The following is a 25,285-nucleotide window of genomic DNA, read 5'->3' as shown; positions in this document are numbered from 1 at the left end:
TGGAAGGGAGAGGAGGAACCGAGGATGGATGGGCGGTGCCCTGCATAAGAGTGGGCGACAGAGACTGACCTTGGGCAAAGATATGCCTGACAAAGGGGCTCCTCCTGGTTCCCGCCCTGGGGGTGGTGGAGCGGGAGCCGACCTTTCTCCCATCGCCTCCTGCCTTGTTTTCTGCAGTTTCCTACCTGGCCTGGGCTGGGCCGAGGGTGCGCCTTATGAGCGATAATAGCGAGTGAGTTGGGCCTCGCCCAAGCTCAGAGAATCCTGGCCGGAAGATCCGGGCCTTGCCGAGGGCTCCTGGTGCGTCACGCATCTCCTCCGAGGCTTGGGTATCTGGGGCCACTGGAGAGATCATCTCCAAAGTGGGGACGCGCCAGCGCTCGTCTGGAACCTCCCGAATGGGCCTGAGCCAGCAGCACCTTGGACAGAGCCCCGACCGCAGGGTGGGGCTGACTGGTGGGGCTGTGAACTTGAGGGTGGATACCCAAAGGTACGACATTTTGGGGGTCACGCGGAAAACCGGGTGCGCAGTGCTGGGAGACACGAGATGCCTGGTCACTCCAGCTTAGCCCGCGGGACCCAGAACATCAGGTCCTAAGCAAACATGCAAGTGAGGCTGGTGCCCCATAGATTATGCTTAGAAGAGAGAAGGCCTGGGCGCTCTCGGGGCGGAGCCTCCCCGTTGGTCGCGCCCATTGGCCCTGGCAGCATCAACGTCAGGAATCCAGCGCGCGAAATACCAGCAGGGTTGACGGGGGCGAGGAACCGGGGCGGAGCCTGGTGTTCCCTCCCGCGTCCGGCCGCGCCCGTCCTTCGAGCTGCGGCGAGGCCATCGGCCGCCGCCTCCAACTGGAGCTATTTCTGCGGAGCGCCTCCCCGGGCGGACCCGGCCGCACTGCGCTCGGGTGCTGGGTCTCCCAGCCTCCGCCCCGGTGCGGGGGCGTCAGGCTCGCGCGTGCGCAACGCGGGACGCGAGGGGGCGCGGACCCTCTGCTGGCGCGCTCGCTGACCCAGCACTGCGCGACCCGGCAGCCGGGAGGCGGGCAGGGATGAGCTCTCCGGCGCTGCAGCCCCAGTAAGGAGGATACCCAGGGACAGGAGGAGCACAAGCGGCCGGCGCTGCGCAGGGGCATGGCGTTCCTGTCCGGGCCGCGCCTGCTGGACTGGGCCAGCTCACCTCCGCACCTGCAGTTCAATAAGTTCGTGCTGACCGGCTACCGGCCGGCCAGCAGCGGCTCGGGCTGCCTGCGCAGCCTTTTCTACGTGCACAACGAGCTGGGCAACATCTACACACACGGTGAGCCGCACCCCACTTCGTGCATTCCGGCACCCGCTGCCGCCCTGCCGTTCACTGCCCGGGACCCGAAGGCCAAGGAGTGCCCCAGCGCCTAGGTCCTGGTCTGTCCCGTCCCTGGTTTGGCCTGAAACCGTGGTGACAAAGCTGCCATTGTCCCGAGCCGGGCTGCCAGCTTCCTCTTTCCCAGCGGGGGCCCCAGGGCTGGCGAGGAGGGGATCAGAATAGGGGGCTGGGACTGCTTAATCCCGCTCTGTCCCTGGGGTAAGAAGCCTAGTGTCAGACCCCTTCGTAATCCTAGTGCTCTGAGCACCCTCCCCCGCTATCACCCGTCCTGGAGATGGATGTTAACTGTGGAGAGGAACGGGCCTGGGAAAAGCTGGCCGCGGTCTCGGTCCCAGCCCTTCATGGCCTAGCAGCCCTTCTGCCCCAGCCCCAGAAGCCCTGTCTTGGGGCTCCGCCTGGTGGCAGCTCCTTCCTCCCCCCCCCCCCCCCAGCAGGCACTTGGGCCCTCCTCCGCAGCCCTCTGAGCTCTGCTGACACAGCCCTGGCCGTCCTTGAGCAGCTCCTGGGGCTGAGGGGCCGGGAGCCTGCAGGGTTAGCCTTTGCCTAGTGGGGGGCTATTGTGTAGCCTGGCCCAACCCAGAGTGGGCAGTCTGAGCTCTGGTTTGACCCAGTTGAGGGCAATGCCAACTTCTTTGGAGAGGGTTTGTAATCCCAGAGAAGGGCTTGGGCTGGCAAGAATGGAGATCCTGGGAAACACTTGGGAAGGAGATGGGACAAACTCCTTTCAGTCCCACCTGAGCATTCAGGACTTGCCTTGCCCTACCTGGCCTCACCCCTTTCTGGAAGACAAAAAGACCCAAAGCCTCTGTTTGTGTGGACACTTGGGAAGAGGCAAGCTTAGTAGCCCTGGGGCTGGTGGTGTCCACATATCCTGCTCAGAACTCCGGTGATACCTCCTGAGGCTTCTGTAGACTAGACAGGCCTCATGGGGGCCTCCTGCTCCAGCTTAAAGGGTGAGGGCAGCTTGAGAGCCATACAACTTGCTGGGCTCATCTGGGGTAGGTTACTTGACCTCCAAGCTTCAGTTTCCTCACCTGCAAAGTGGGCTCAGAGTCTCAACTTCCCAAAGTTGTGAACCATGATAGTAGGTTTCCAAAAGCCTATAGCCTAAGGCCTGCCTCTGTGTGTATGGCAGCAGCACCCAGATCTGTTCTGCTGTTGCCCCTCTTGTGTCATCCCTAAACTGAACTCCTTAGGGATGTGATTCAACTTTTATGCCCAAACTGTATGATGGATAACTGTCTCTCTCTCCCAGGGCTGGCCTTGCTGGGTTTCCTGGTGCTGGTGCCAATGACTATGCCCTGGAGTCAGCTGGGAAAGGATAGCTGGCTGGGAGGCACACACTGTGTGGCCTGCCTGGTTCCCCCTGCTGCCTCTGTGCTGTATCACCTCTTCATGTGCCACCAAGGGGGCAGTTCTGTGTACGCCCGGCTTCTTGCTCTTGATATGTGTGGGGTCTGCCTCGTCAACACCCTCGGTGAGCCAGGGCCCTAGAGATGGGGAGGCAGGGGCATGAGCCCTGGGTAGGGAAGGGAAAGCAGACTCAGATTGATGTACCTCCTGTTCTCTCTCTGCAGGGGCCCTGCCCATCATCCACTGCACCCTGGTCTGTAGGCCCTGGCTGCGCCCGGCTGCCCTGGTGGGCTACACCCTGCTGTCTGCTATAGCCGGCTGGCGAGCCCTCACTGCCCCTTCCACCAGTGCCCGACTCCGAGCCTTTGGCTGGCAAGCTGGGGCCCGTCTGCTGGTGTTTGGGGCCCGTGCAGTAGGGCTGGGCTCAGGGGCTCCAGGTTCCCTGCGCTGCTATCTGCGCATGGATGCGCTGGCACTGCTTGGAGGGCTGGTGAATGTGGCCCGCCTACCAGAGCGCTGGGGGCCTGGCCGCTTCGACTACTGGGGTAACTCCCACCAGATTATGCATCTGCTCAGCGTGGGCTCCATCCTACAGCTCCACGCCGGTGTTGTGCCTGACCTGCTCTGGGCCGCCCACCACGCCTGTCCCCCAGACTGAGCTGCCTCCTGCCTCCTGTGCCAGCTTGCCCACAGCCTCCTGGAACCAATAATGCCACCTTCCCTCCTTCTGGTCTGCAAGGGGCTGGCTCCCTTGATGCTTACAGCGCTTGAGACTTCCCAGCTGGGAGCCCTTGTCTGTTCATTCTTCCCTCTGAACTAACCTCTTCTTCCACCCAGGCCTTGGAACTCCAACTTCCCCTCCCTGCCTTCTTCCTCCTGGGTACTGTGTCAGCTGCAAGGAAACCTTTCCTTCTCTGGACCTGTTTACCCTCTGTTACCTGTGAAGGTTGGGCCAGAGAGACTCTAAGGTTATATCCTGTTCTGACAGCTGGAGTCCTGCAAACTTGCCATACCTGCCAACCCAGACCCATCATCCCCCGATCCTGCCCTCACAGGTCTCTGGACTAGCCCCTCTGGCCCCTGCTTCCTAACCTCCATCTCTGCCTTGCATGCCAGCCCTCCCAGCAGCCAGAAGCCCTGCCACCTTTCTCCATTTAAAGATTGGAGTAAGGGTCTGGGGCAGCAGGACCAGCCCCTTTTCCCAAGACCCAGTGGGTACTGGATCTTCTTGCACCAGCTGGACAAGGGACATGAGGACAGTGGCTGCTTTTCCCAGTTAACAGAAACAGACATGAAGTGAGTGACTCTGGACCCAGGCCCCACTGGGCTAAAGGTCTGCCCCCACCTTCAGTGCCATGATCTGATGGCTCCCTGCCTGCTGGGAACATGCCCACTCAGGAAATCTCTATCCCACACAGTGTGTGGTGCCAGTCTGCTGAGCCAAGGCCTGGGGCCCTGGGATCTACAGCAGGGCTCAGCCTCATAGCAGGATCCTCCCAGCAGCCCAAGACCCTGGGCTACATCAATAAAGGGACAGAAAATGCTCTATTGCCACTAGAGCAAGCTTGGGTGCTCCCAAGATTCAAATACTTTTTATTAGACACAGTAGATCCCAAAGGGACCCAGCTTTCCAGGGGAAGGGACAGGGAAGGAGTAAGAGGTTAAAAGTACAGAAGCTGGACCTACAGCTCAGGCTGGGTCCAGTGAGTCCTCAAATAGGCTGAGGAGGTTCCTAGGCTCAAAGGAAGGACAGGAACCCCGAGGAAGCTCTGAGTCCATGTTACTTAGGTCCAGGGCATCCCTGTAAGAAAAGAAGAATGACACTCAGGATCCCAAAACCAACCCTGCGCAGCCCCAGCTCTGGGGCCTGCTTACCTTGGTGTGTACCTGCCCCGGGGGGTGGAAGTACTCCTGGCAGCCCGGGTCAGGATGGCCTCTGGGGAGAGCGAAGGCCTATAGGAAGGTAGGTAAAACAAGCAAGGAGGTGAGAAGTGTAGGAGAGCAACCCCACTCAGGTTCTAGCCCTGACGGAGGGATAAGGGCCATAGTCAGGACCATAAAGATGTGGTACATTTGGACAACCTTCAAGCCCTCCCATCTGACTGTGCCCAAAAGCCATTTCTGTTCATTTTCAGAATATAGGCTTTAGCTGAGCTGGATCTCAGGTGAACTTTTGGTAAATGAAGCTGTGCTGGCACTTCCCTTGGGCTACAAAGTGCCCTCAGAGTGAGGGTGACATTATTATAAGGAAGGGATTCCTTCAAGAGCTGTGTATTTGGGGCATGTAGCTTTCTTGTGCAGGAGTTTCTTAATTACAGCCTCTCACTTGGCCACCTGAGACTAAGGGCATCCTCTCAGAGTGGAGACTTGCCAGGCTCTGAGAGATTTTTCTTCATCCAGGGAAAGAAAATGCCCTATCCCTGGGCACTTGCAGCCTCTACTGAGGTGTGTGTGTGTGTGGGGGGGGTGTGCCCCTGCCTATTCTGGCAGGTACACTGGCCTTCCTACCACTTACCAGTGTGAAGCTGTGTTGTGGGTGGCAGTCACCCCACTCACTGAGTTGAATTCACATAGACCAAGCTGTGACTCCCATTCACCAGACCTCCATTTAGCTATACTATGGGCCCACTCCAGGTGTAGGAGCTCTCACTCACCCTATGCTGTCATCATCCCAGCTGCTGGAGAGGCTGCTATCCAGGAGGCTGCAGGGTGGCGAGCCAGGTGGGGTGGCTGGTGGACCTGGGGGCTGCAGCCAGCTGGCAGGGTGAGCTAGGCTGTGCCAAAGCCAGCACAGCAGGGTGAGCAGAGCCTGTGGGGGAGAGGAAACCTCAAGAAGCCAGGCAGGCCCTGGGGTGGGCGTCAGGTAACATGGCTTGGCACTGTGGCAGCTTACTTGCCATAGAGCCCAGCCTCGACTTAGGGCTTCAGCAGCCATGCACCACAGGATGTTCCAGGGCCTTGGTTGCCTCAGCATGGGCAGGGCCAGCAGGGCCTCAGCCGTGGCCCGCAGCTGGGGGTCAGGCTCCAGCATCATGACGAGGACAGAACGCAGCTCAGCAGACAGACCTGCCCATTGGACAAAGCCATGTCAAAGATTCCAGGGCACTGACTGGGCCCTGAACCCAGCAGTACCCCTACCACCAGCTACTCCCTGCCATAGGAACTGGTGGCAGCCTGCCACTGGGCCCTCCACTCACCAGCAGTAAACTCAGGAGGCAGGTAGCCCTGGCGCAGCTGCTGCCAGCCCTCTCCACCATGGGGCAGTTCCATGTTGCAGGCCACTTCCAGGATGGTGAGACCCAGACTAGGGACAGAGTTGACTTTGGAACACAGACCCCAATCCCACTGGAGGGTGGGAAGGGCTGTTATCTTCCACCATAAGCCAGGGAAGTGATGAAAGAGGGGTGGGGACTTAGAGTCGGCTGCAGCAGGGCCAATGAGCTCCAGGCTGGATGGGGACCTTGTTGTGAAGGGTTAATCCTACATCCAGTGCAGCCCACATGCTGCTGTGGTGGTCCTCCAACACCTCACTGATGGGCACCTGAGTTTCTAAGGTTACTAATGCCATCCTCATTCTGCTGAGATGGTCAGATGCAAGTGCTGGAGGCAGGGCAGTGTTGCCAGCATGAAACTGGAACCCAGTGCCTGGGCCCAGTCCAGGCTGCTAACTGTGAATTCAGGGTAAGTCCCTTAACCTCACTGCACTGTTCCCTCCTGTACCAGAGTAATAGCCATTCTTCCCTTAGAAATGTAAGGATATGGCGAGGCTAAGTAAAGCTACTCCAAAGGGCTTGCTGGTTTTAAGCAGCATGCCAAGGAGATCTCTTAGCTATAAGGCAGACACAGCATCTCTGAGGCCTGAGGCTAAATGTCTTCCTGACCTAGGGCCAGGATGGAGGTCCTCTTCTAGGGAGTCCCTTTCTCTGCTGACCACCCCCAGACAAGGGCCACACAACCCCTCCATGTCCTAGCCCTCACCTGAACACATCTGCCGCTGTCCCGTAGGAGCCCTGCAGCAGCTCGGGGGCCATGTAGCGGGGGTCTCCCTCCTGGGCCTCACTGGCTCCAGTGGCACCCAGCTCCACCAGCAGGCCAAAGTCACCTAGCTTACAGCGGCCCCGGGGCCCCAGGAAGATGTTGGCAGGCTTGACATCAAGGTGAACCAGGCCTTGGCCATGCAGGTGGGCCAGAGCAAGCAGAGTGTCTCGAAGGTAGCCCCAGACTTGGGTCTCGGGCAGGCTGGCGCCCCAGGCTTCACAGTGTTGCTGAAGGCTGGGCCCGCACAACTCCGTCTGCAGGTACAGGATGCCGCCCTCCTCCCAGGCTCTCTCCAACCGCACGCAGCGCGGATGCTGCCCCACCTTCTCGTGGCCGCCTACCTCAGCCAGCTTGCGGGCCCGGTCCTTGGGACCCCGGAATGGCGACATAGAACGTTTGACCGCATAGAGACGGCCATCTTCCTTGGAGCGCACCTGCAAGAGAAATGGTGCCTGCAGGTGGGGTGGGGGCACAACTGATAGATGCTATTAAGATATCACACATGTGGAGGGGCAACACATCTGTCTTAGAGAGATGCCGGCACATGGTGATATGCTGGAGACCCAGCCATGGAGGAGGCAGGGCAGACCCATGGACTCTGGCCCAGGAGATTCTCTAGAGCACAGTGCTAAGTGGAAACCATGGCTCCAGAACAGGGGCAGCCTGCTCTGCTATGCACAGCTTTCCTCTGGGTAAGATATCTGGCCCAGGGGACTATTTTCCTTGCATTTAATAAAAATAACAAAATTATCTTCAAATAGTATTTGTGCAAGGGAAAGCTACCATTTTTTAATTTTGCGGGGGGTAGGGTACTAGGGATTGAACTCAGGGTTATCCAACCACTAAGCCACATCCGCAGCCCTATTTTGTATTTTATTTAGAGACAAGGTCTCACTGACTTGCTTAGTGCCTCGCTGTTGCTGAGGCTGGCTTTGAACTCATGATCTCCTGCCTCAGCCTCCCAAGCTGCTGGGATGACAGGCGTGTGCCCCTGTGCCCAGCTTCAGAAAGCTACCATTTTAGAGAAAATATAAATGATTAGAAAATATATTTTAAGGAAAAAAAAAAGTGGCAGGCAGGGGGTAGCCTTCAAGCCTGCCAGAGGGCAGGGTGGCACTGTACTTGGGCTAGCCCTGGGAGCTGTGTAGTGCTTGCCAAGGAACTCAGCACAGCTGAATTCAGCAGAGATGGCAACCAGGGGCACTGCAGATTGTGCCAGACTCTGGACAAGGAACCAGTGTGCACAGGCAACCCTCAAAGGGCCCTGCATAGAGGTTATGAGAAAGCAGTCAAAACAAAAGCAGAGAAGAGGACAGTGGAGCAGGCTGCTCAGGAGAGGAGAGGGAAGCAAAGTGTCCCACAGATGGACTTAGAGAACTGTCCCGTCTCTTTCCTCACCTTGAAGACCTCTCCATAGGATCCATGGCCCAGGCGGCTGAGCCTCTGGAAGCTCTGCTGAAAAAAGGATTCTGGCCTGCTCGGGTCATACCCAGGGCTCTGCAGGGTTTCTGAAGCCTCATTCCGGAATGACACCCTCCGGGGGTGGGGCTGATGCCAACCCGGGGTCCGAGGAGGAAAGAGACGACTAATTGGGATGCTACCCTTGGCAGGGGGCCGGGGTGGGAGGCTTCGGCTGAGCCCCCCAGGCCTCTTGAGGGAGAAGCCAGGCTCTGCATGGCGGAAGTAGGCTGGGACTGGGACAGGGGTGCCACTTAGAGGTGGTGGGGTACCCTCAGCAGGCACAGGCATGGCCAGCACAGGAGGCCCTGGGGGCAGAGAGACGGAGGTCGAGCAGTGTGTCCACTCAAAAAACACCTGGTGCTGTGGCCCCCAAGAGAGCCCAGTCTACACTGCTCGCACGTTCTACTTTCCACATGAAGGCTGCGGGGACCACAAGCACCTGTAGGAAAAGGCAGAGGACAGGCCGTCACACACCTGCATGACATGCTGTCGGCATCTCAGACATGACAGAAAGATGAAATGGAGACCAGAGGCCTATGTCCCTGAGGGTGTCAAGCCCAATGGGGATGTTAAAACCAAAGTGGTTCTGGAGTCAGAACCTATACAGCCACCACATTGGGGTGGGAGTGGGAGGTCCAGCCTTCCTTTCTTTTAAGACCTGAGACAGAAATATCAACACTATCCCTCCCCTCCTCTCCAGTTCTAATACCATCCTTCCTCTCTAACTCCAGGGTAAAAGGCAGAGTTCTTTGTTCCTTTCTTTCATTTTCATAGCTGTATTGCCAGAACTGCTCAGTGGAGCTCCACTTCCTAAACAGCAGCTTGAGGCGCTCTGGGAGCCTGTCCCCAGCAACACAGGTGGAGCTGGCAAACATTATTCGCAAGCAAGTATTGCAAACCTCTGGACATGGTACTAAGTGCATATAGTAAATGAAGAAACATTTATATAAGACAATCCACCAAATCTTGGTAAGAACATCCAGAATGTATGGCACCTAGATGCCTATCAGCACTATGAGCAGGTGTCTCCAAGAAGTTGGAGCTCCTGCAATCCTATCAAAGTGAAGGTATCCACCCAGAGGGGGCAGGCTTTCATATTTATCAGATCCCAGCTCCACAGCATGACTCAAATATTTTGCCCAGGGGTAGAGGCAGGTTGTGAAATAGAAGCCCTAAGGGGACTGAGGGGGAAGTTGAGGGGAAGGGAGGAGGGAAGGGGAAGGGGAGGGAATGTGGAATGAAATTGACCAAATTATGCTATGCACATGTTACCACAGTGAATACTATAAATATATTTTTTAAATTGGTGATATATACATATATATCCCAGCAGTTTGGGATTTAATTAAAGTAAACAAAAACGAACAAAAAAATAACCAGCCCTGAAGTTGCTCCCCTAAAAAAACTGAAACACTGTTGTGAAGTTGATGCTATCAAAGTCCATAGAGGCTTTGGTGGTGAGTTATTAAGAGGAGGCTGGGGGAGGCAATGTAGCTCAATGGTGGAAGGTATACATAGTATGTGATGATGATGATGATGATGGTGGTGGTGGTGGTGGTTCAAGAGCCAGAAGAGTGGGGGTGGGGGGTGGGATTAAGGTCTAAATAAATGGAAAGATGTCACATGTTCATAGATCCAAAGATTTGATAAAATGGCAATACTCTTCAAATTATGGGTTAGTGATATGACTCAGTGGTAGGGTGCTTGCCTAGCATAGGCAAGGCCCTGGGACTGGTCCCTAGCACAGAATCCGAAGTGATTTCCTTAGAGGAAATGACGAACTGATCCTAACATTCATATGAAAGTTCATCAAAATAATCAAAAAAAGAAAAATGTTGGAAGACTCACACCCCAATTCCAAAACCTACTACACAGCCATAGTAATCAAAACAGTGTGGTACTCACATAAGGACAAATAGATAAAGAGAGAGATGAGAATAGAATTGAGGCTTCAAAAATAAACCCTCCCAGGTACAGTGGCATACACCTACAATCCAGAGGCTCAGGAGGCGAGACTGGAGAATGGAAAGTTCAAAGCCAGCCTCAGCAACTTAGTGAGGCCCTAAACAACTCAGCAAGACCCTATCTCAAAATGAAAAAAACAAAAAGGGTTGGGGATATATCTCAGTGGTAAAGTGCCCCTGAATTAAATCCCTGGTATGGCAACAAATAAAGAAAACCAGCCTTAGCAACAGCGAGGTGCTAAGCAACTCAGTGAGACCCTGTCTCTAAATAAAAATACAAAATAGTGCTGGGGATGGGCTCAGGGGTTGAGTGCCCCTGAGTTCAATCCCAGGAAGGAAGGAAGGAAGGAAGGAAGGAAGGAAGGAAGGAAGGAAAGGGCTGAGGATGTTTCAGTGATATGGTACTTGCCTGGCACTTTCTAGGCCCTAGGTTCAATCTCCAGTTCCACAAAAATCATCATTGTCAGGATCATCATCATCATCATCATCATTATCATCATCATCTCTCAGTGAAAATATTCATATATTTCTTGGCAGAAATATTAATATGTTTGATCTTGGAATGATGTCCCATACCCATCAGTGGTGAAAATGTACCCATAATAGCTTTCTAAATCTCAGTTTAATTACTGAAATGCATCTAGCCTCAGGGATTTGTGGACTCATACTGTACTGAACTTATGGAGGGCTTAGCCCTAAGTCCAGCATAAAGGCAAACTACTATCAAGCAAATGATGCCATAAATGCTATCATAAACTCTGGGTAGTAACTGAAACAACACACAAAGTACAGTCATCCCACAAGTATCAGTGCCTTGTGTGTTGGGCAGAGGGCTGTTGTGTTCCTATAATGCTGTAATTGACACACACACACACAAAAAAAAAAAAAGAGAGGAAGAGTCAAATTTGAGAGAAAGCCACAATGGACCAATGTACCACAAGATGCCATACCTAGCAGAGAGTGTGCTGGTGACTGCTCAGGATCAGTCACCTAAAGAAGGGTCTACCACTGTGTGGGGAGGGATCTAGGGGCTTGGCTGAAAGCCTCACCCTATATTCTGTGGGGACCCTTCCTCTGCCTCTGTTTACCTCAAGAATCCCATCCCACCAATGGGCCGGGTGGTGCACACCTGTAATCCTAGCAGCTCAGGTGGCCGAGGCAGGAGGATCACAAGTTCCAGGGCGCTCAGAATTTGGCGAGGCCCTAAGCAACTTAGGGAGATCCTTTCTCAAAAAAAGTAAAACATAAAAAATAAAATCCCATCCCAGGAACATGAAGAAGTACGTGAACAAACAGCCTTAGGGGCGCGAAGGATTGACAGGGAAGCCGGCTCGGTGGGGATACAGCCAGGGTGGCCGGGAGCCACAGCCCCAGCCAGAGTGACCTCCACAATTTCCAGGGGCCTCGGGCCTCACCCTCTCACTGAGCCGGACACATCTGCTGACCACCGTCTACAGCTAGACTGTGAGTTCCTCCGGGGCAGGGCGGCGGCGGAATTCTCTCCGTGGGCGTGGGAATACCCTGGAGAACAACTGGGGAGACGGGCTGTCACCGGGAGGCCCGCGGAGAGACCCGCCTGAAAGCCCTGAGAGCAGAAGGGCTTCTCCCAGGAAAGGTCAAATAAAGGAGGGCAGCCGCTGGGGAAGGGACCCCCACAGGAAAGGGGACCAGCCGGCGGGGTGGCGAGAGGAGGGAAGGGCGGCCACCCCGGCGGGCCTAGCGGCGTGGGCGGGGCCGTCGGGGACCGCGCTGGCCGGGAGCTGGTCACCTGAGGGCAGGGCCAGCCTCCGCGGGACTGGAGAGGTGGGGCTGTCGCAGAGGGCGGGCTGGCCATTGAGGGAGGGGGCTGCAGGGTACGCGAGTGGAAGCTGGCCGGGAAGGAGTAGTCCGGGGACCAGAAGCCGCCCGGGAGCGCGGGGAAGCGGGCGGAAAGGCTGCGCTCCCGGGAGCCCTGGGCCGGGGGCTGGGCTTACCTGGGCGGCTGGGCGGGGCGCAGCAACGAGGTCCCAAATTCCAGGTCGGTAGAGGCGGCGGGAGGCCTCGGGGCGGTCAAGTGGGCCAGGGTCTGTGGTGGACGGCTCCCGACGTCCCGGCGGAAGGCTCTCCCAGATGAGGAACGGCCCGTGAACGCCCGCGGAGCCGGCTCGCGCCAAAAATTCCAAACCGGTCTCGAGGCCCCGCCCCGGCCTGCCAAGCCCGGCCCGTCAGAGACGCCGGCCCGCTGGCCCCGCCCCGCGGCCTGCGTGCGCGCCCCGCCTGGCTGCGCGCTCCCGTGGCGCAGGCGCACAGTGTGATTAGCGCTAGACGCGGCGTGGCCGCGGTGAGGTTTGATCCGAGGCCGAGCTCAATGTTGATCCCGCCCTCGGATCCTCCCTCCGGGTTTCCGGGACACCCAGTACCGCTGCTCCGGTTGCGGCCTCAGTAACTTGGGTAAAAGTGCTGGCCGGCTGGCGCACACTTGTAATCCCAGCCACTAGGTTGTCTGAGAAGGATCACAAGTTTGGGGCCAGCCTGGGCAATTAACAAAAAATAAATAAGGGAAAAATAAGAAGAGGATATAGCTCAGTGGTGTTGAGAAGAGTTCAGTCCCCAGTGCCAAAAAAAAAAAAACACGGGAGAGGTGGCCACGCAGCGCACCCTGGAGACAAATCTGCGGATCAGATGCCCTGGGCTGCTTTCCTCCGGCCCGGCCATGCTGCTCTGGGGTTGCAGTGAGGAGGACGCACTCACCACTCCACCAGTGAGTGACTTCAGAAGCCAGGAAATGCCACCTCTTTCAGGGAGCTCTTTAGACCTCGGCCTGTCTTGCCTGTTCTCAGCATTCCTGCCTGTTTCAGCCTCTTCTGAGGCATCTTTTTACTCATTCTTTGGGTTTGAACCTTGCGCTCAGCCGCTTCCCTGCTGAACGACCTTGGGAACATACTGGGCTTTTCTGAGCCTCTGATTAGTCTCTCCTATAAATTGGAACCGATGATGCTGGGATGATCCCCTTAAAGCGCTTAGCAGAGGACCTGTGCAGATTGCTTCTTCTTTCACTTAGGGGGACCTTTATCCTTTTAATGGGGTGGGGGGTAGTCATGCTTAAGGACAAGCCTCCTTCAAAGGCCTATTGTCTCACCTGTTTTCTCTATTTCATTTATCTCTATTTGAAACTTTATTTCTACTTGTTATAGCAAATAATAAGTAGAAATAAAATTTGCTGGCCACCCATCTCTGCCGCAGTTTGGCTGGGCACAAATAACTGAGCCGCCACAAAGCCTTGTAGGTTCAAACAGCAACTCTTTATTCCCCAACTCTCACTGGCACTGCACACACACTACACGGGAACACACACCTTCCACCTTCCACCGGGCTGTGCGGAGCAGCCCATTTCCCGGAGCAGGGTCCATATACAACTCAATCAATCCAGCATCACAGCAATTATATACAGCTTAACTCAAATCATCATCTCAATAGTTCGCTGGCATCACCTTTCAACCATTCCCTCTGGCAATATGCCAGGCGTCATTCTGACTTGGCTGTGGCTCTCAACACATCTCCTCTTAGTTCTTGTCACCAGAACCAGTCCTCCAACCTTCCCCTGCCCCAAGTCTGAAAAGTCATAAACTACAGGGCTGCCAGACCATTCAATGCTTGTGCTGTCATTGAACACTCCTGGGTATGAACAGCACTGGGAGAGGGCCTAGTACCTGGTGAGGCCCAACGCCCAGAGCTGGGGGCTGCAGCCCACTTCCATGCACCCATTCTTTGCCTTAGAATCTCTGGCAGCCATGGCTGTGATCAAACTGGAACTTTTGAGGTCCTTGGGTTGTCCCCAGGGGGCCTAGGAAGTAGGCCTTCAGCTGTGGAGGGCTATTTCTGCCAGCCCACTTTCAGGGCAGGCCCCCTTCCAACTTCCAGTTCCTCAAAGTTTGATTCACAATGATTTAAAAACAGAAAATAGCAGCCACGGTGATGCATGCCTGCAATCCCAATGACACTGGAAGCTGCTGCCAGAGGATGGCTTGAGCCCAGACACTGGGGGAGCTCAGGAACCTGGCAACATAGGGAGACTATCTTTAAAAATAAAATAAAATAATAAAAATAAGACTGAGTGTCCGTGGTGCACGCCTGTTATCCTAGCCACTAGGGATACTGAAACAGGAGGATTGCAAGTTTCAGACCAGCCTGAGTAACTTAATGGGGACCCTGTCCCAAATTTTAAAAAATAAAAATAAAAAAGTCTGGATGTAGCTCAGTGGTATAGCACTTGCCTACAGCATGAGCCAGGCCCTGGATTTGATCACTGGCACTTTAAAAAATAAACAAGAAATATTTTTAATTCAACAGCATGTTTCTAATGGACATTTTACTGTGTGGAGAAGGGCAATAATATAAATGCAAAATAATATAAATAAGCACAGTTAGCAGATAAACGGTCAGGCTGTGTTGTCAGGGAATTCAGGACTGCAATCCAATCCTACTCTGCCAGCCTCCACCAATGTAAAATGGGATAATAATAACAGCTTCTGTCTCCTTGGGGGAAATAAGCACTAGCTGAGAAAATGCACGTGAAGTGATTAGCCCGCGGCCTACTCATTTTTTCATAGCAGCAAAACACCACACACACACACACACACACACACGCACAAGCACAAGCACACGCACACGCGCGGGGCGGGGGGGGGGGGGGCGCTCGCTCCTGTGTGGTGTTTGGCATTTTTCAAGGCAGCTCTCTGGGACAAAAGGAAGCCTCTGGAGGAAAAGGGCCAATACTCCCCACTCAGCCAGGGCTCACAGAGACATAACAGCCCACCGAGCTCTGAGCCAAAGCGCTGGGAGGGGCCTCTGTCGCGGAGGAAAAATTCAGACCGGATTCCCGGGTCGCGTTTGCACTTCCAGGAGAGTGCCGCGCTCGCCCCCGTGCGTCCGGCAGCCGCAACAACACCCAGAAGCGGGCCCCGCCCATACTCTCCCAGAAAGGCGAGCTCACTCTCACAGGGACGCTAGAAAGGTGAGGAAACGACGACCTCAAATGGAAACGTGGAGAACTTAACGAGGAAGAGATGGCTGTGATGGCGCTTCTGGGGAACTGCCACTTTGTGGTTGCATGGTGTTCGCCATGTTGTGCATTTACGTCTTCTGTGCTCTTCTCTATGAATGCCGTGTTTTACACTTGCATAAAGTTTTACCCTTTGCGTAAGGCAGGTGGGTGGGGAGAAGGGGTTAATGGGGGTCAGCTTTGCACAGTGTGAGTGCCTGGGGACTGCTCCAAGGGCGTCCTAGAAGCAACTGAAAAGCTGAAGCTCAGATTTGGGCTAAAGAGCTACCCAGAGCAGAGGAGCTGGTGATCCAAGGGGCCAACAACACAGCTGTGGGCGCAGAAGTGTCTGCCCACAGGCGCCTGGCTGCCCCCACCCCCAGCTGTCCTCCCAGATTCACATCCTCACAGGTGCTGCTGAGGTCAAGCAGCTGATTGGGAGTCCCTTAACACTGGCTGTGCCATCTTAGGGAATGCACTTCCAGAACCTTGATCCCGCACTTCCTGCAGCCCAGCTGTCTCTTTGCCCTTGGCTCCCACCCTAGCCCCTCAACATTGCTCCTCTGTTCAGAGGCTAGACTCTGTCCCCCTTAGGCCAGGGTACTGGGTCACCCAGGCCAGGGCTCTTTCAGGGATTCCCTGGCCCTCTAGTCCTTGTGTTCTCAAGCTAGCTCTGCCAGGGTGGAGCTGGGAGTGAGCCAGGGCATTGACTGCAGGGGGCCGGGGGCAGGAATTGTGGTATTGCAGGTCCTACGCAGCCCTCAGGCTGGCCCATGGAGCCATGAGGCATTTTCCACAGGCCCATGCCAGCACCCAGGCAGCCTGGCAGTGGCCAAGCAGGAACTCAGTCTGCACCTCCTGCATGGCCCCTACCAGTTTTCCTGCCTGCCTCCTCCTGGGCCAAGATTCCCTGCCACCCTGCGGGAGCCCTGGGTGTCTACATGTCTGGGTGTCTGGGTCTGCACAGGGGGTCCTTGGCTCTCCCAAGTTTGAAGCAGACTGGCACACTGGACCTGTAGCCTGCCCAGAAGAGTGCGGAATGAGGGGCTGGGATCGTGGCTCAGCAAGTGTGGCAAGTGCGAGGCCCTGGGTTTGAGCCTCAGCACCACATAAAAATAAATAAATAAAATAAAGGTATTATGGGGCTGGGGATGTGGCTCAAGCGGTAGCACGCTCGCCTGGCATGTGTTCGGCCAGGGTTCGATCCTCAGCACCACATACAAACAAAGATGTTGTGTCCACCAAAAACCAAAAATAAATATTAAAATTTTCTCTCTCTCTCTTTAAATAAATAAATAAATAAAGGTATTATGTCCAACTACTTCTAAAAAATAAATGTTTTTCTTTTTTTTTTTTTTTTTTAAGAGTGTGGAATGACAGAGAGCAGGGGAGCTGGACCTGGGGGCCCTTGGACTGCCCAGGTTCAGACTCCAGCCCCATCACTTAGGAGTTGTGCCGTCTGAGGCAGATACCGTTTTCCCCTCCCTACCTGTTTCCCCATGTGTAAAACGAGGATTGGTCCTAATAGCCCCCAATCCCTGGTGCTCCTGCTGTTTTCATATCAGAGGAGAGTGACAGCTTCAGAAAGGCCAGATTCCTACCCAAGGTCCCTGAACGGATCTCGTGGGTATTTGCACACCACCTGAACCCAGGGCCCAGCTTCTGCTAACCACCAGGCCATTCAGTTGCCTTTCATGGGGAGACTAGGGAACCAGTGCCTGTAGCCACAGCGCAGTGGCCTGGCAGGAAAGTCCCCAGGGAGTTCTAGTACATCATTCCAACTGCCCTGGGCTCTTATGCAGTGGTCCCTCCCCATAACTATGGAAAGTTCAGCCTCCTGGACAGCAAGCAGGACAGGAGGAGGGCATGTGAGGTACTGTGCTGAGGCTATGGCTGAGGTTGAACCCACAGGGGGCCTGGTACAAAGGTGGTCTGTGGGCTGGGCCTGTAGCTCAGTGGCAGAACGCTTGCCTAGCAGGTGTGAGGCACTGGGATTCGCGTGAGGCACTGGGTTCAATCCTCAGCACCACATAAAAATTAACAAATAAAATAAAGGCATTCTGTCCATCTACAACTATAAAAAAATTTCTTTTTTAAAAGGTGGGTCTGTGAGGGGTATAAGCATGGCCACATGAACTCTGGTGGGTGTCAGCCCTGGGTGGGAGCCTCCTGGTCAGGGACAGAGCCACAGTCGGGTACAGCTCAGAGTGAGGGGCAGAGAGGAGGTGAAGGACCAGCTCAGTGCTGGGGCTGGTCTGTGGGTGAGGGGTGCCTGGCACTAGCCCTGCCATCTACCGGCAGCAGAATGTACCCTGTAGAGGAGGCAGGCTCAGGAGCCTCGTGCTTCAGGACTCCCCCGAGGCCTTTCCTCACTGTAGCCATTCTCCAGACATCCTCCTGCCTGGCTGCCAGGTTGGGCACATGTGCCTCCTCAGCCAGTGTGCCAGGCATGGCGGGCTGGCCCGGGGATGGGCTGAGCAGACAGGGTGTGGGGCCTCTGGACTTGGTCTATGGGCTGGGGGCTGAGCAATGCCATCCCCTGCCAGCTCAGTGGGGTCCACAGACTCCTTGGGGGCACCTCCACTCCACCCCAGCTCTTCCAGGGTTTGTCTCTGCTGTGTACTCTGTACTTCTCTCTCTGCCAGGCTCTCTATGTCAGCCTGGCTCTAGGCCCCTCTTTCCAACCTCCTCCAAGAATGAGGGCTGCAGCCAGTGCTACACATTCTAAGTAATGGACCCTGAGTTTGTTCCCCAAGGTTAAAGTCAGTGCTGACAGCTGAGGTAAGACAGGAGGGAGGCCCACCTAGGGATGGGCCTGGGCCTGAGGTCCAGAAACAGCAGGATTCGCCCAGCATGGTGGTACACACCTACAATCCTAGCCACTGAGAAGGCTGAAGCAGGAGGATTGGAAAATTTTAGTGGGGGAAAAAAATTAAAAAGGACTGAGTCTGCAACTCAGTGGTAGAGTACCCTGGGTTAAATCCCCAGAGTGAAAAAGAAAGAAAGAGAAGGAAGGCAGGGAAGGAACAGCAGGACTCAGACAAGCTGAGCGTGGGGTAACCGGTGTCTGTGTGTCCTGGTCTCCTGAGGCGGTCTATGTAGTCTCAGATCAGACCAGAGAGCAGCTGAACTCTTGTGGCCATGGCTGCCCTTAGCTGGGCATCTGATACACTGTTGCCTCCCTGAAGAGTTTGAAACACTCTGTCACTGCCCCTTTCTCTGGGTAACACAGTAACTCTTTCGGCAGCTTCCCTGACAGACATGCCCACACTTCTGGTTCTGGCTCCCACCCTGTCCCCAGCTGTGTTTGGGTTGGGCCTAGGGTGTCACCCTGGCCCTTACCAGCTGCCAATGTGGGGCAGGTGGGGGAGACATGTGAGTCCTCCAGGCCTGGCGCCAGGACCCAAGTCACTGATAGGGTGGAGGAGCCTGGGGGGCCAGGTGGGAGGCCTCTCCTGTCAGCACCCATGATGGATGAGGGGTAGGGCCTGGAGGAGGGCCAGGGGGCTAGATGCTTGCTGAGGGGGAGAAGCAGGGGGGCTGGCCTCCTGGAGTCTTCAGAGTCTCTGCCTCTCACAACAAGGGTGTTTAAAGCTCCAAAGGGTGCCAAGCCTTCTCACTCCCTGGCATCATGGGCACCTGGGCCTTCCTCGCGGCCCTTTTCCTTCTCTGCCTGACTTCTGAGAGCCTACAAGGCGGTGAGGGCTAGGTGGCTGGGAGGGGAGGGGAGGGTATGGGCAGCTGCAATTGGGGCTGGGGGTCAGGTCAAGTAGGGCATGGGCTAGATGCTGGGGTTCCAGAGCCAGCAAGGGTCAGAGTATGAGAAGCCTGGGTGACAGGGAGTTTGGATGGGAGATTCAAGGACTGAGGGACCGAAGCCTTGGTCTTGCTCCCCCTCGGCCAGGGGCCAGCCCTGAGCAGCAGCCCCCTCCTCCCCTAGGGCTGCTCCTACTCCCTCCTGGCCCACAGAAAGCTAAGAAGCCACTCTTAGTCGGGGGATAGGGCCCATCTCTCCCATTCCATGGGGTCTGGGAGGTCTCTGGGGATGGCCCCAGGTGCTACCCAGCTCTGGGACTCCAGATGTGGGGCCCAGGAAAGCATGGGGCCCCTCCCTGTCTTCCTGGCAGCAGTACTATCAACGGTCAGCTCAAGGGTAGAGAATACAGACACCTTGGGCTCTGAAGAGTTGGGATTTTTTTTTTTTTTCCTCTAAGAACATGGCAAAGTTATTTGAAGCTGGTCTTGAGGGCAGGCTGTGACAGGAGAGGGGTGGCATGTCCCCAAGAGGCAATTGGGACAGGAGAGGGACTAGGTAAGCTTCAGAAGCTCAGGGGCTGGGGGAGTGGGGCTTAGTGTCATGGACAGGTCTTCACTTCTGGGGTGCTAAGGGTGGATGGGGGTGCTCCATGAGCCATGGTGCATTCAAGGTGCCAAGGGAGAGGTGGAGGGGCTTGGGACAGGAGGGGGTGGTGAGAGTTCCAGGAATGGAGGAGAGTCCAAAGAACTGCAATGCACGGTGGCACATGCCTGTACTCCCAGCAACTCAGGAGGCTTATGGGGGAGGGTTTAAAATTCAAGGTCAGCCTCATCAACTTAGGCCCTAAACAACTTAGTGAAATCCTGTCCCAAAATAAAAAATAAAAAGTGCTGGGGATGTGGCTCAATGGCAAAGTACTTCTGGATTGAATCCATAGTACCCCCCACCCCGCAAAAAAAAAAAAGAAAGAAAGAAAGAAAAGGAATGAGACCCTCAAAACTAAGATTGGAGGGGAGAGTATACGAACTGATGAGGAAAAGGGCAAAATGGGCTGTCCCCCAGCCCCTCAGAGATACGGCTTAAACACCTTCCTCCATATCCAGGGACCCCAGCTTCAGCTCATCTGCCATCAGACTGCCTACCTGGCTCTCTGTCCTTACCCCTCCTGTGACCAGCAGGCAACTGAGCCCCAGAGAGGGAGGGGTGGCGTGCACATTTGTCCCTCTTTGCCCCTTCCTAAGTTACCCACTTTCTCCCTGATCCCACAGGCTTTGGGAGCCCAAATGGCTACCGACAAGGTAACACAGACTGAGGGGTGGGCAGGGCAGGCTACTCCCTGTCCTCCAGGAGGGTGCACTGCACCCCAGTTCCTGCCTCTCCTGCCAGGCTGGATTCAACCTCTCATTTCCCTCACAGGTTACGGCACCTCCAGTGGGCTGGGAGCAGGTGAGGACCAGGTCAAGAGATGGGGAGTCTGAGGAACAGGGGCAAGATGCTTCCTCCCTCCCAGCTGGGAAAGAGGAGACGGGCAGGCAATCATCTTAGAAACCTAAGGGGACAGAACTGACCTCCTCTTGTCCCCAAGCTGAGAAGAAGGAAGGAAGGAAGGAGGGAGGGTTTGCTTAGAGGCCTCTGGCAAGTGACACTCTACCTTTCTCTGATCTGAGCAGAGTCCCCAAGGCCTGTTGCTCAGAATGGCTATGGGCCCAGAGGTGGGGTTCTGGGGAGCCCCTGACTCAGGGGCTCCTGGGTTTCTCCCCCAGGCTTCAGAGGGGGCGCTAGCCGATAATCCCAGCAGTATGGGAGACTAAGGATCACAAGTTCAAGGCCAGCCTCAGCAATTTAGTGAGGCCCTAAGCAACTTAGTGAGAACTTGTCTCAAAAAAAAAAAAAAAAAGGCTGGGTATGTGCTCTATGGTAAAATGCCTCTGGATCCAATCCCTGGTATCAAAAATAAATAAAAAAAGAGGGGGTGCTAAATGTGAGGATGCAGTTGAGCCCTGCTCTGGCTCAGCTCTCTTTCTCCCCATTTTTCTCTCATACCCCACCTTAATCTGTCTCCTCAGGATTTGGGAAGGGGAACCAGCTAAGATCCCAGCCAGGTGAGAGTGGGGAGTCCAGGGGTCACCCCCAGGGGGTCCTCAGAAGAGAGGGACAGCACTGAATAGTTGTGGGGACAGGGAGACTTTCAGGTGTGCTGGTTTCTGGCTTGGTCCAACCTCAGCTGGGACCCCCCACATCTCCAGCTCATGTCCCCTTCTCCTCGCAGGCCCTCCAGCTCAGAAGGGCTATGGAGCAGGTAGAGGTGGGACCGGGGGCAGCCTGGAGCCAGAACTAGAGGGATGTTCCTGGGAGGGGGGCTTCTGAGACCATCAGCTGATCCTCATCCCTCTCAGGCACTGGAGGGAGTGTGAAACCTCAGAGGCCAGGTGAGTCTGCCGCAGACACTGCCTGTCCCCCCACACCTCTGTGAACCTCCCACATTCTTCCTGACTCCCCCTTGCCCTGTCTCCCTAGGGTATGGAAACAGGTATAGGCTGGGAGCAGGACCCATTCCAGGTGCTGCAGCCCAGCCAGGTGAGGTGGTTCTGGGGGTGTGGCTGGTCCCAGGCCTCAAGGAAGGAAAAACTGGTGGTTTAGAGAAAGTGGGCAAGAGGGGACTCAGGGTTTCTGATGTCCAGTGGGGAGGGGAAAACAGGTCCTCCGCAGGGACCCAGATACCCCCACTTCCCCCAGGCTCTTAGCTCAGAATGGCTATGGAACGGGGACTCTGGGAAGGAGGCTGGGTCTCTGGCCTCCCTTCATCTCTCATTTTTCTCCCCAGGCTTTGGAGCGGGTATGAAGCCCCAGAAGCCAGGTAAGAGCCTGCTCCATGCCTGTCCTCTCTCAAGCTCTCGCCACCTTTGTCTCTCTCCCTTTGAAGCTCTAGTCCCTTCCTTATTCTTCCCTCTGGCTCTGCCTCCCAGGATATGGAACTAGGATGGCAGCTGGAGCCTTCCCAGGGGTGGGAGCCCTGCCTGGTAAGGACATCTGGGACCCGGAGGGGAGAGAGTTGGGTGGTGGAGGGAGGGCATTTATCCCAAGCCTGGGAGCAGTTGGGAAACCTCCAAAGCCAGGTGCAGGGGAGCCCTGCCTTGCCCATGTCTTGACTCCATCCTGCTCATTTCTGTCTATGCCCCCCTTCGTCAGCACACCCCAAGCCTTACAGCCCTCACTTTCTCTCCAAGCTTTGAGGGCAATCATGCTTCTCCAGGAGCGGAAACCCTGCCAGATGAGGGTAGCTGAGGTAGGGCTCAGGAAGGCACAGGGGAGGAGGGTGCAGGATCCCACCCTCACCTGGTGTGGTGGCACAGGCCTAATCCTAGTGACTCAGAAGGCTGAGGCAGGAGGATTGCAAATTACAAACAGCCCCAGCAATTGTGCAAGGTCCTGTCTCGAAATAAAAATTTTAAAAGGTCCAGAGATGTGGCTCAGTGGTAGAGCATCCTACCAAAGAATACTGGGGATTCATTCCCCGGTACTGAAAAAAAGAAAAAAGAAAGAAATTCTCCATTTTTATTTTTTGGGGAGGGGGCAGTTGGGGTCAATATCAATGTCAAACTCTTTCTGTCTCTCCCAGCCTGGGAGGGTGTGCAAGACCTCCGAAGGCAGGGGAGCAGAGGGCCCTGCCTTTGCTGTATTGTCTCTGTGCCCCCATCTCTCCTCGTCCCCATCTCTGCCACTGTGTTACAGGTCCCTTCATTGGCCTGCTGATGCCCTTCCAGAGTTTGGGATGTGGTCTTGGGACTAGGGAGGGGTTTCCAAGCTGCCTGGTAGTCATGCTCCCAGAGGCAAGAGCTGCTGGGGACATGGCACACAAAGGCCTGAGACAGGGACACCACAAGAACTATCTAAACCACCATGGGGGCTGGGGATGTGGCTCAAGCGGTAGCGCGCTCGCCTGGCATGTGTGTGGCCCGGGTTCGATCCTCAGCACCACATACAAACAAAGATGTTGTGTCCGCTGAGAACTAAAATAAATAAATAAATATTAAAATTCTCTCTCTCTCTCTCTAAAATAAAAAATAAAATAAAATAAACCACCATGGCCTGGCCCACACTGGCCTGGCTCCAGCCTCTGTCTCTCTCTCCTCACAGACCCTGCCTCAGAACAGCCATGCACTTGGTAGGGGAGGGTGGGGTGAAAGGGGGTCTGGGCTCAGGGCTCAGGGCTCCCTTACCTCAGGACTCCCTCTCTTAAGCATTGACGCAGGTGTGAAACCTCAAAAGTCAGGTGCTCCCTGCTCTGTCCCAACGTACCTGTCTGCTGCCCCTCATGTACTTGGCCAGGCCTCCCCTGCCTCTTTCCTGCTCCATCTCCCAGGGTTTGGCAACGGCAAGGGGCTTGGAGTCCAGCCAGTAAGGGAGGAGGGAAGAGGCAGACTTAGGGGAAGTCAGGACCTGAGAGATTAGAAATTTGATTTCTGGGGGAAGAATAGTGGGTTGGGTGGGATCTGCCAACCAACCAACATGGCTCAGCCCCTCTGCATCTTCCCCTAGGTCTGGGAGGAGGCATGAAGTCTCAGAAATCAGGTGAGCAGAGACCTGATCTCCCTGCCTCCTCCTTGGCTCCATTCACCCATCTATGGCCTTGTCCCACCTCCACCAAGTCCTCCCTAATCCTCTCCTTACATACCACTTTCCTTCCAGGATTTGCCAATGGAAATGCCCCGGGGGCCCAGCCAGGTAAGAGCAGGAGGGAGAGGCGGGACCTCCCAGCTAGGGTTCTAGACTAATCTCTAGGGTTCTAGAGATTCACCCAATCAATCCCAATCAATCTCCAGAGCACATCCCTGACCAAGTTGGCTGAGGCCTGTGGATGGCATGCACATTGGATTTGGCCACTTGGAGGCCACCAGGGATGTGTAAGAAAAGGGTTGGATGGGTAGCAAAAGCAAGAAGGGCCTGGGGAGCCTACAAGCCATGTGTCTCCCCCACCTTCTCACACCTGTCCATGTCTGGACCCACTGGGCCCAACCCACAGGCCAAGAACCAAATATTCAATTGCAGACCATGGTCAGGATTGGGAGAAAATCCAGAGTGAGAGGCAGGTCCAGGGGGAAGGGCAGAGGAAGCCAGAGGCTGGCCAGTCCTAGCCATATTCCCACCTTGGTGCCACTCTGATTTCCTGTGTCTACCCTTCTGTGTAGGTTCTGCAGTTCTGAGTGGCTTTGGAGCAGGTAAATAAAGGATGGGATGGTGGAGGGGAGCCCAAGGCTGGGTTTCTGGCAGGAGTACCAGACACAAAAAACCCCTCACCTGCTCGTCTCTCCCCCAGGCTTTGGATGGGGTGGAAAACTCCAGAAGCCAGGTAAGGCCATCACTGGGCCTGTCTCTGTCTTACTTTATCTACCTGCACTGCCCTCCTCAAGGTCCTGGATCTCCATTTATGCTCCTTTGCTCTGTGTCCCCAGAATTTGGAGTCAGGAATGGACTGGGAGCTGTGGCCTTCCCAGGAGCTGGAGCCCAGCCAGGTGAGGCACTGTGGTTGTGGGAGCATGGGGTTTCCATAGTAGGGGTGCTGATGCAGAGGCATGACAGTCTCCTTTTCCCCAGACCTGTGGGAGGGTTAATACCCCAGAAGCCAGGCAAGGCCCAACCCCTCACCACCCAGCTTCTTCTCATGCAACAAGCATTCATTCAACAAACCAACCCATGGACCACACCTGTTCTGTGCCAGCCAGGGCTGGAACTGGTCCTCTCAGAACCCAGAGCCCACTGGGGAGGCAGACAGAATGACAATGTGGAATACAGTACAGGCCAAGGCTGCCCATGAGGGCTGCCTGGGAACTCTGTGTCCCCAGAATTTGGGAAAGAGGGAGCCACAGCCAAGTTGGAGAGAGGTGGCCAAGGCACATTGAAAAATTGGTGAGGGCTTGACGGGGCACTGAAGAGAGGCCCATAGAAAAAGGATACAGGCTCTAGAAATAGCTCAGGTGCATGTGGCAGGAGCTAGTCATAATGAGGGGAGGCCACTTTTCTGGCTGGTCAATGGGTGGTAGTGACACTCAACGAACCAGGAAGTTGGATATGTCATCTGGGATACCAGAGGGGCTGTCAAGGGCCCACCACAGAAGGCTGGGGACCATCACCTTCCAGGGAATGAGCAGAATAAGGGACCTAGAAAGGGCCTAAGAAACAGGAGGGAAGACCAGAAAGTGAGGGGTGGCAGAGGTCCAGGAAGGATAATGGTGGGGAGCATCAAGGGCACATTGGATTTGGCCACTTGGAGGCCACCAGGGATGTGTGAGAAAAAGGTAGCAAAAACAAGAAGGGTGTGGGGACCCTATAAG

The 25,285-nt window shown here is 55.4% G+C and overlaps 2 protein-coding genes across 4 annotated transcripts; one reads left to right on the top strand and one right to left on the bottom strand.

The window, feature by feature from the left end:
* Window positions 1-774: 774 nt before the first annotated feature.
* Paqr4 (progestin and adipoQ receptor family member 4) lies at window positions 775-4,270 on the top strand. Its single transcript, XM_027940580.3, has 3 exons — window positions 775-1,297; window positions 2,616-2,837; window positions 2,938-4,270. Exons 1-3 carry the CDS (start codon window positions 1,132-1,134, stop codon window positions 3,369-3,371), a joined length of 822 nt encoding a protein of 273 aa, XP_027796381.1. The 5' UTR covers window positions 775-1,131; the 3' UTR covers window positions 3,372-4,270.
* On the bottom strand, window positions 4,260-12,320 carry Pkmyt1 (protein kinase, membrane associated tyrosine/threonine 1). 3 transcript variants are annotated; one of them, XM_027940579.3, is made up of 9 exons: window positions 12,150-12,320; window positions 11,592-11,708; window positions 8,150-8,651; window positions 6,692-7,185; window positions 5,911-6,017; window positions 5,607-5,779; window positions 5,368-5,522; window positions 4,589-4,666; window positions 4,260-4,514 (listed from the first exon to the last, which is right to left on the bottom strand). In XM_027940579.3, exons 3-9 carry the CDS (start codon window positions 8,498-8,500, stop codon window positions 4,403-4,405), a joined length of 1,470 nt encoding a protein of 489 aa, XP_027796380.1. In that variant the 5' UTR covers window positions 8,501-8,651; window positions 11,592-11,708; window positions 12,150-12,320; the 3' UTR covers window positions 4,260-4,402. The 3 variants fall into 3 exon arrangements, with proteins under 3 accessions (XP_027796380.1, XP_071461882.1, XP_071461883.1); XM_071605781.1 differs by having other exon boundaries at window positions 5,368-5,779; XM_071605782.1 differs by lacking the exon at window positions 11,592-11,708 and having other exon boundaries at window positions 5,368-5,779.
* Between the last annotated feature and the right edge of the window lie 12,965 nt (window positions 12,321-25,285).

Source organism: Marmota flaviventris, chromosome 19 (assembly GCF_047511675.1).
Source record: "Marmota flaviventris isolate mMarFla1 chromosome 19, mMarFla1.hap1, whole genome shotgun sequence".
Taxonomy (NCBI): domain Eukaryota; kingdom Metazoa; phylum Chordata; class Mammalia; order Rodentia; family Sciuridae; genus Marmota; species Marmota flaviventris.
This window is presented reverse-complemented; position numbering and strand designations above follow the sequence as displayed.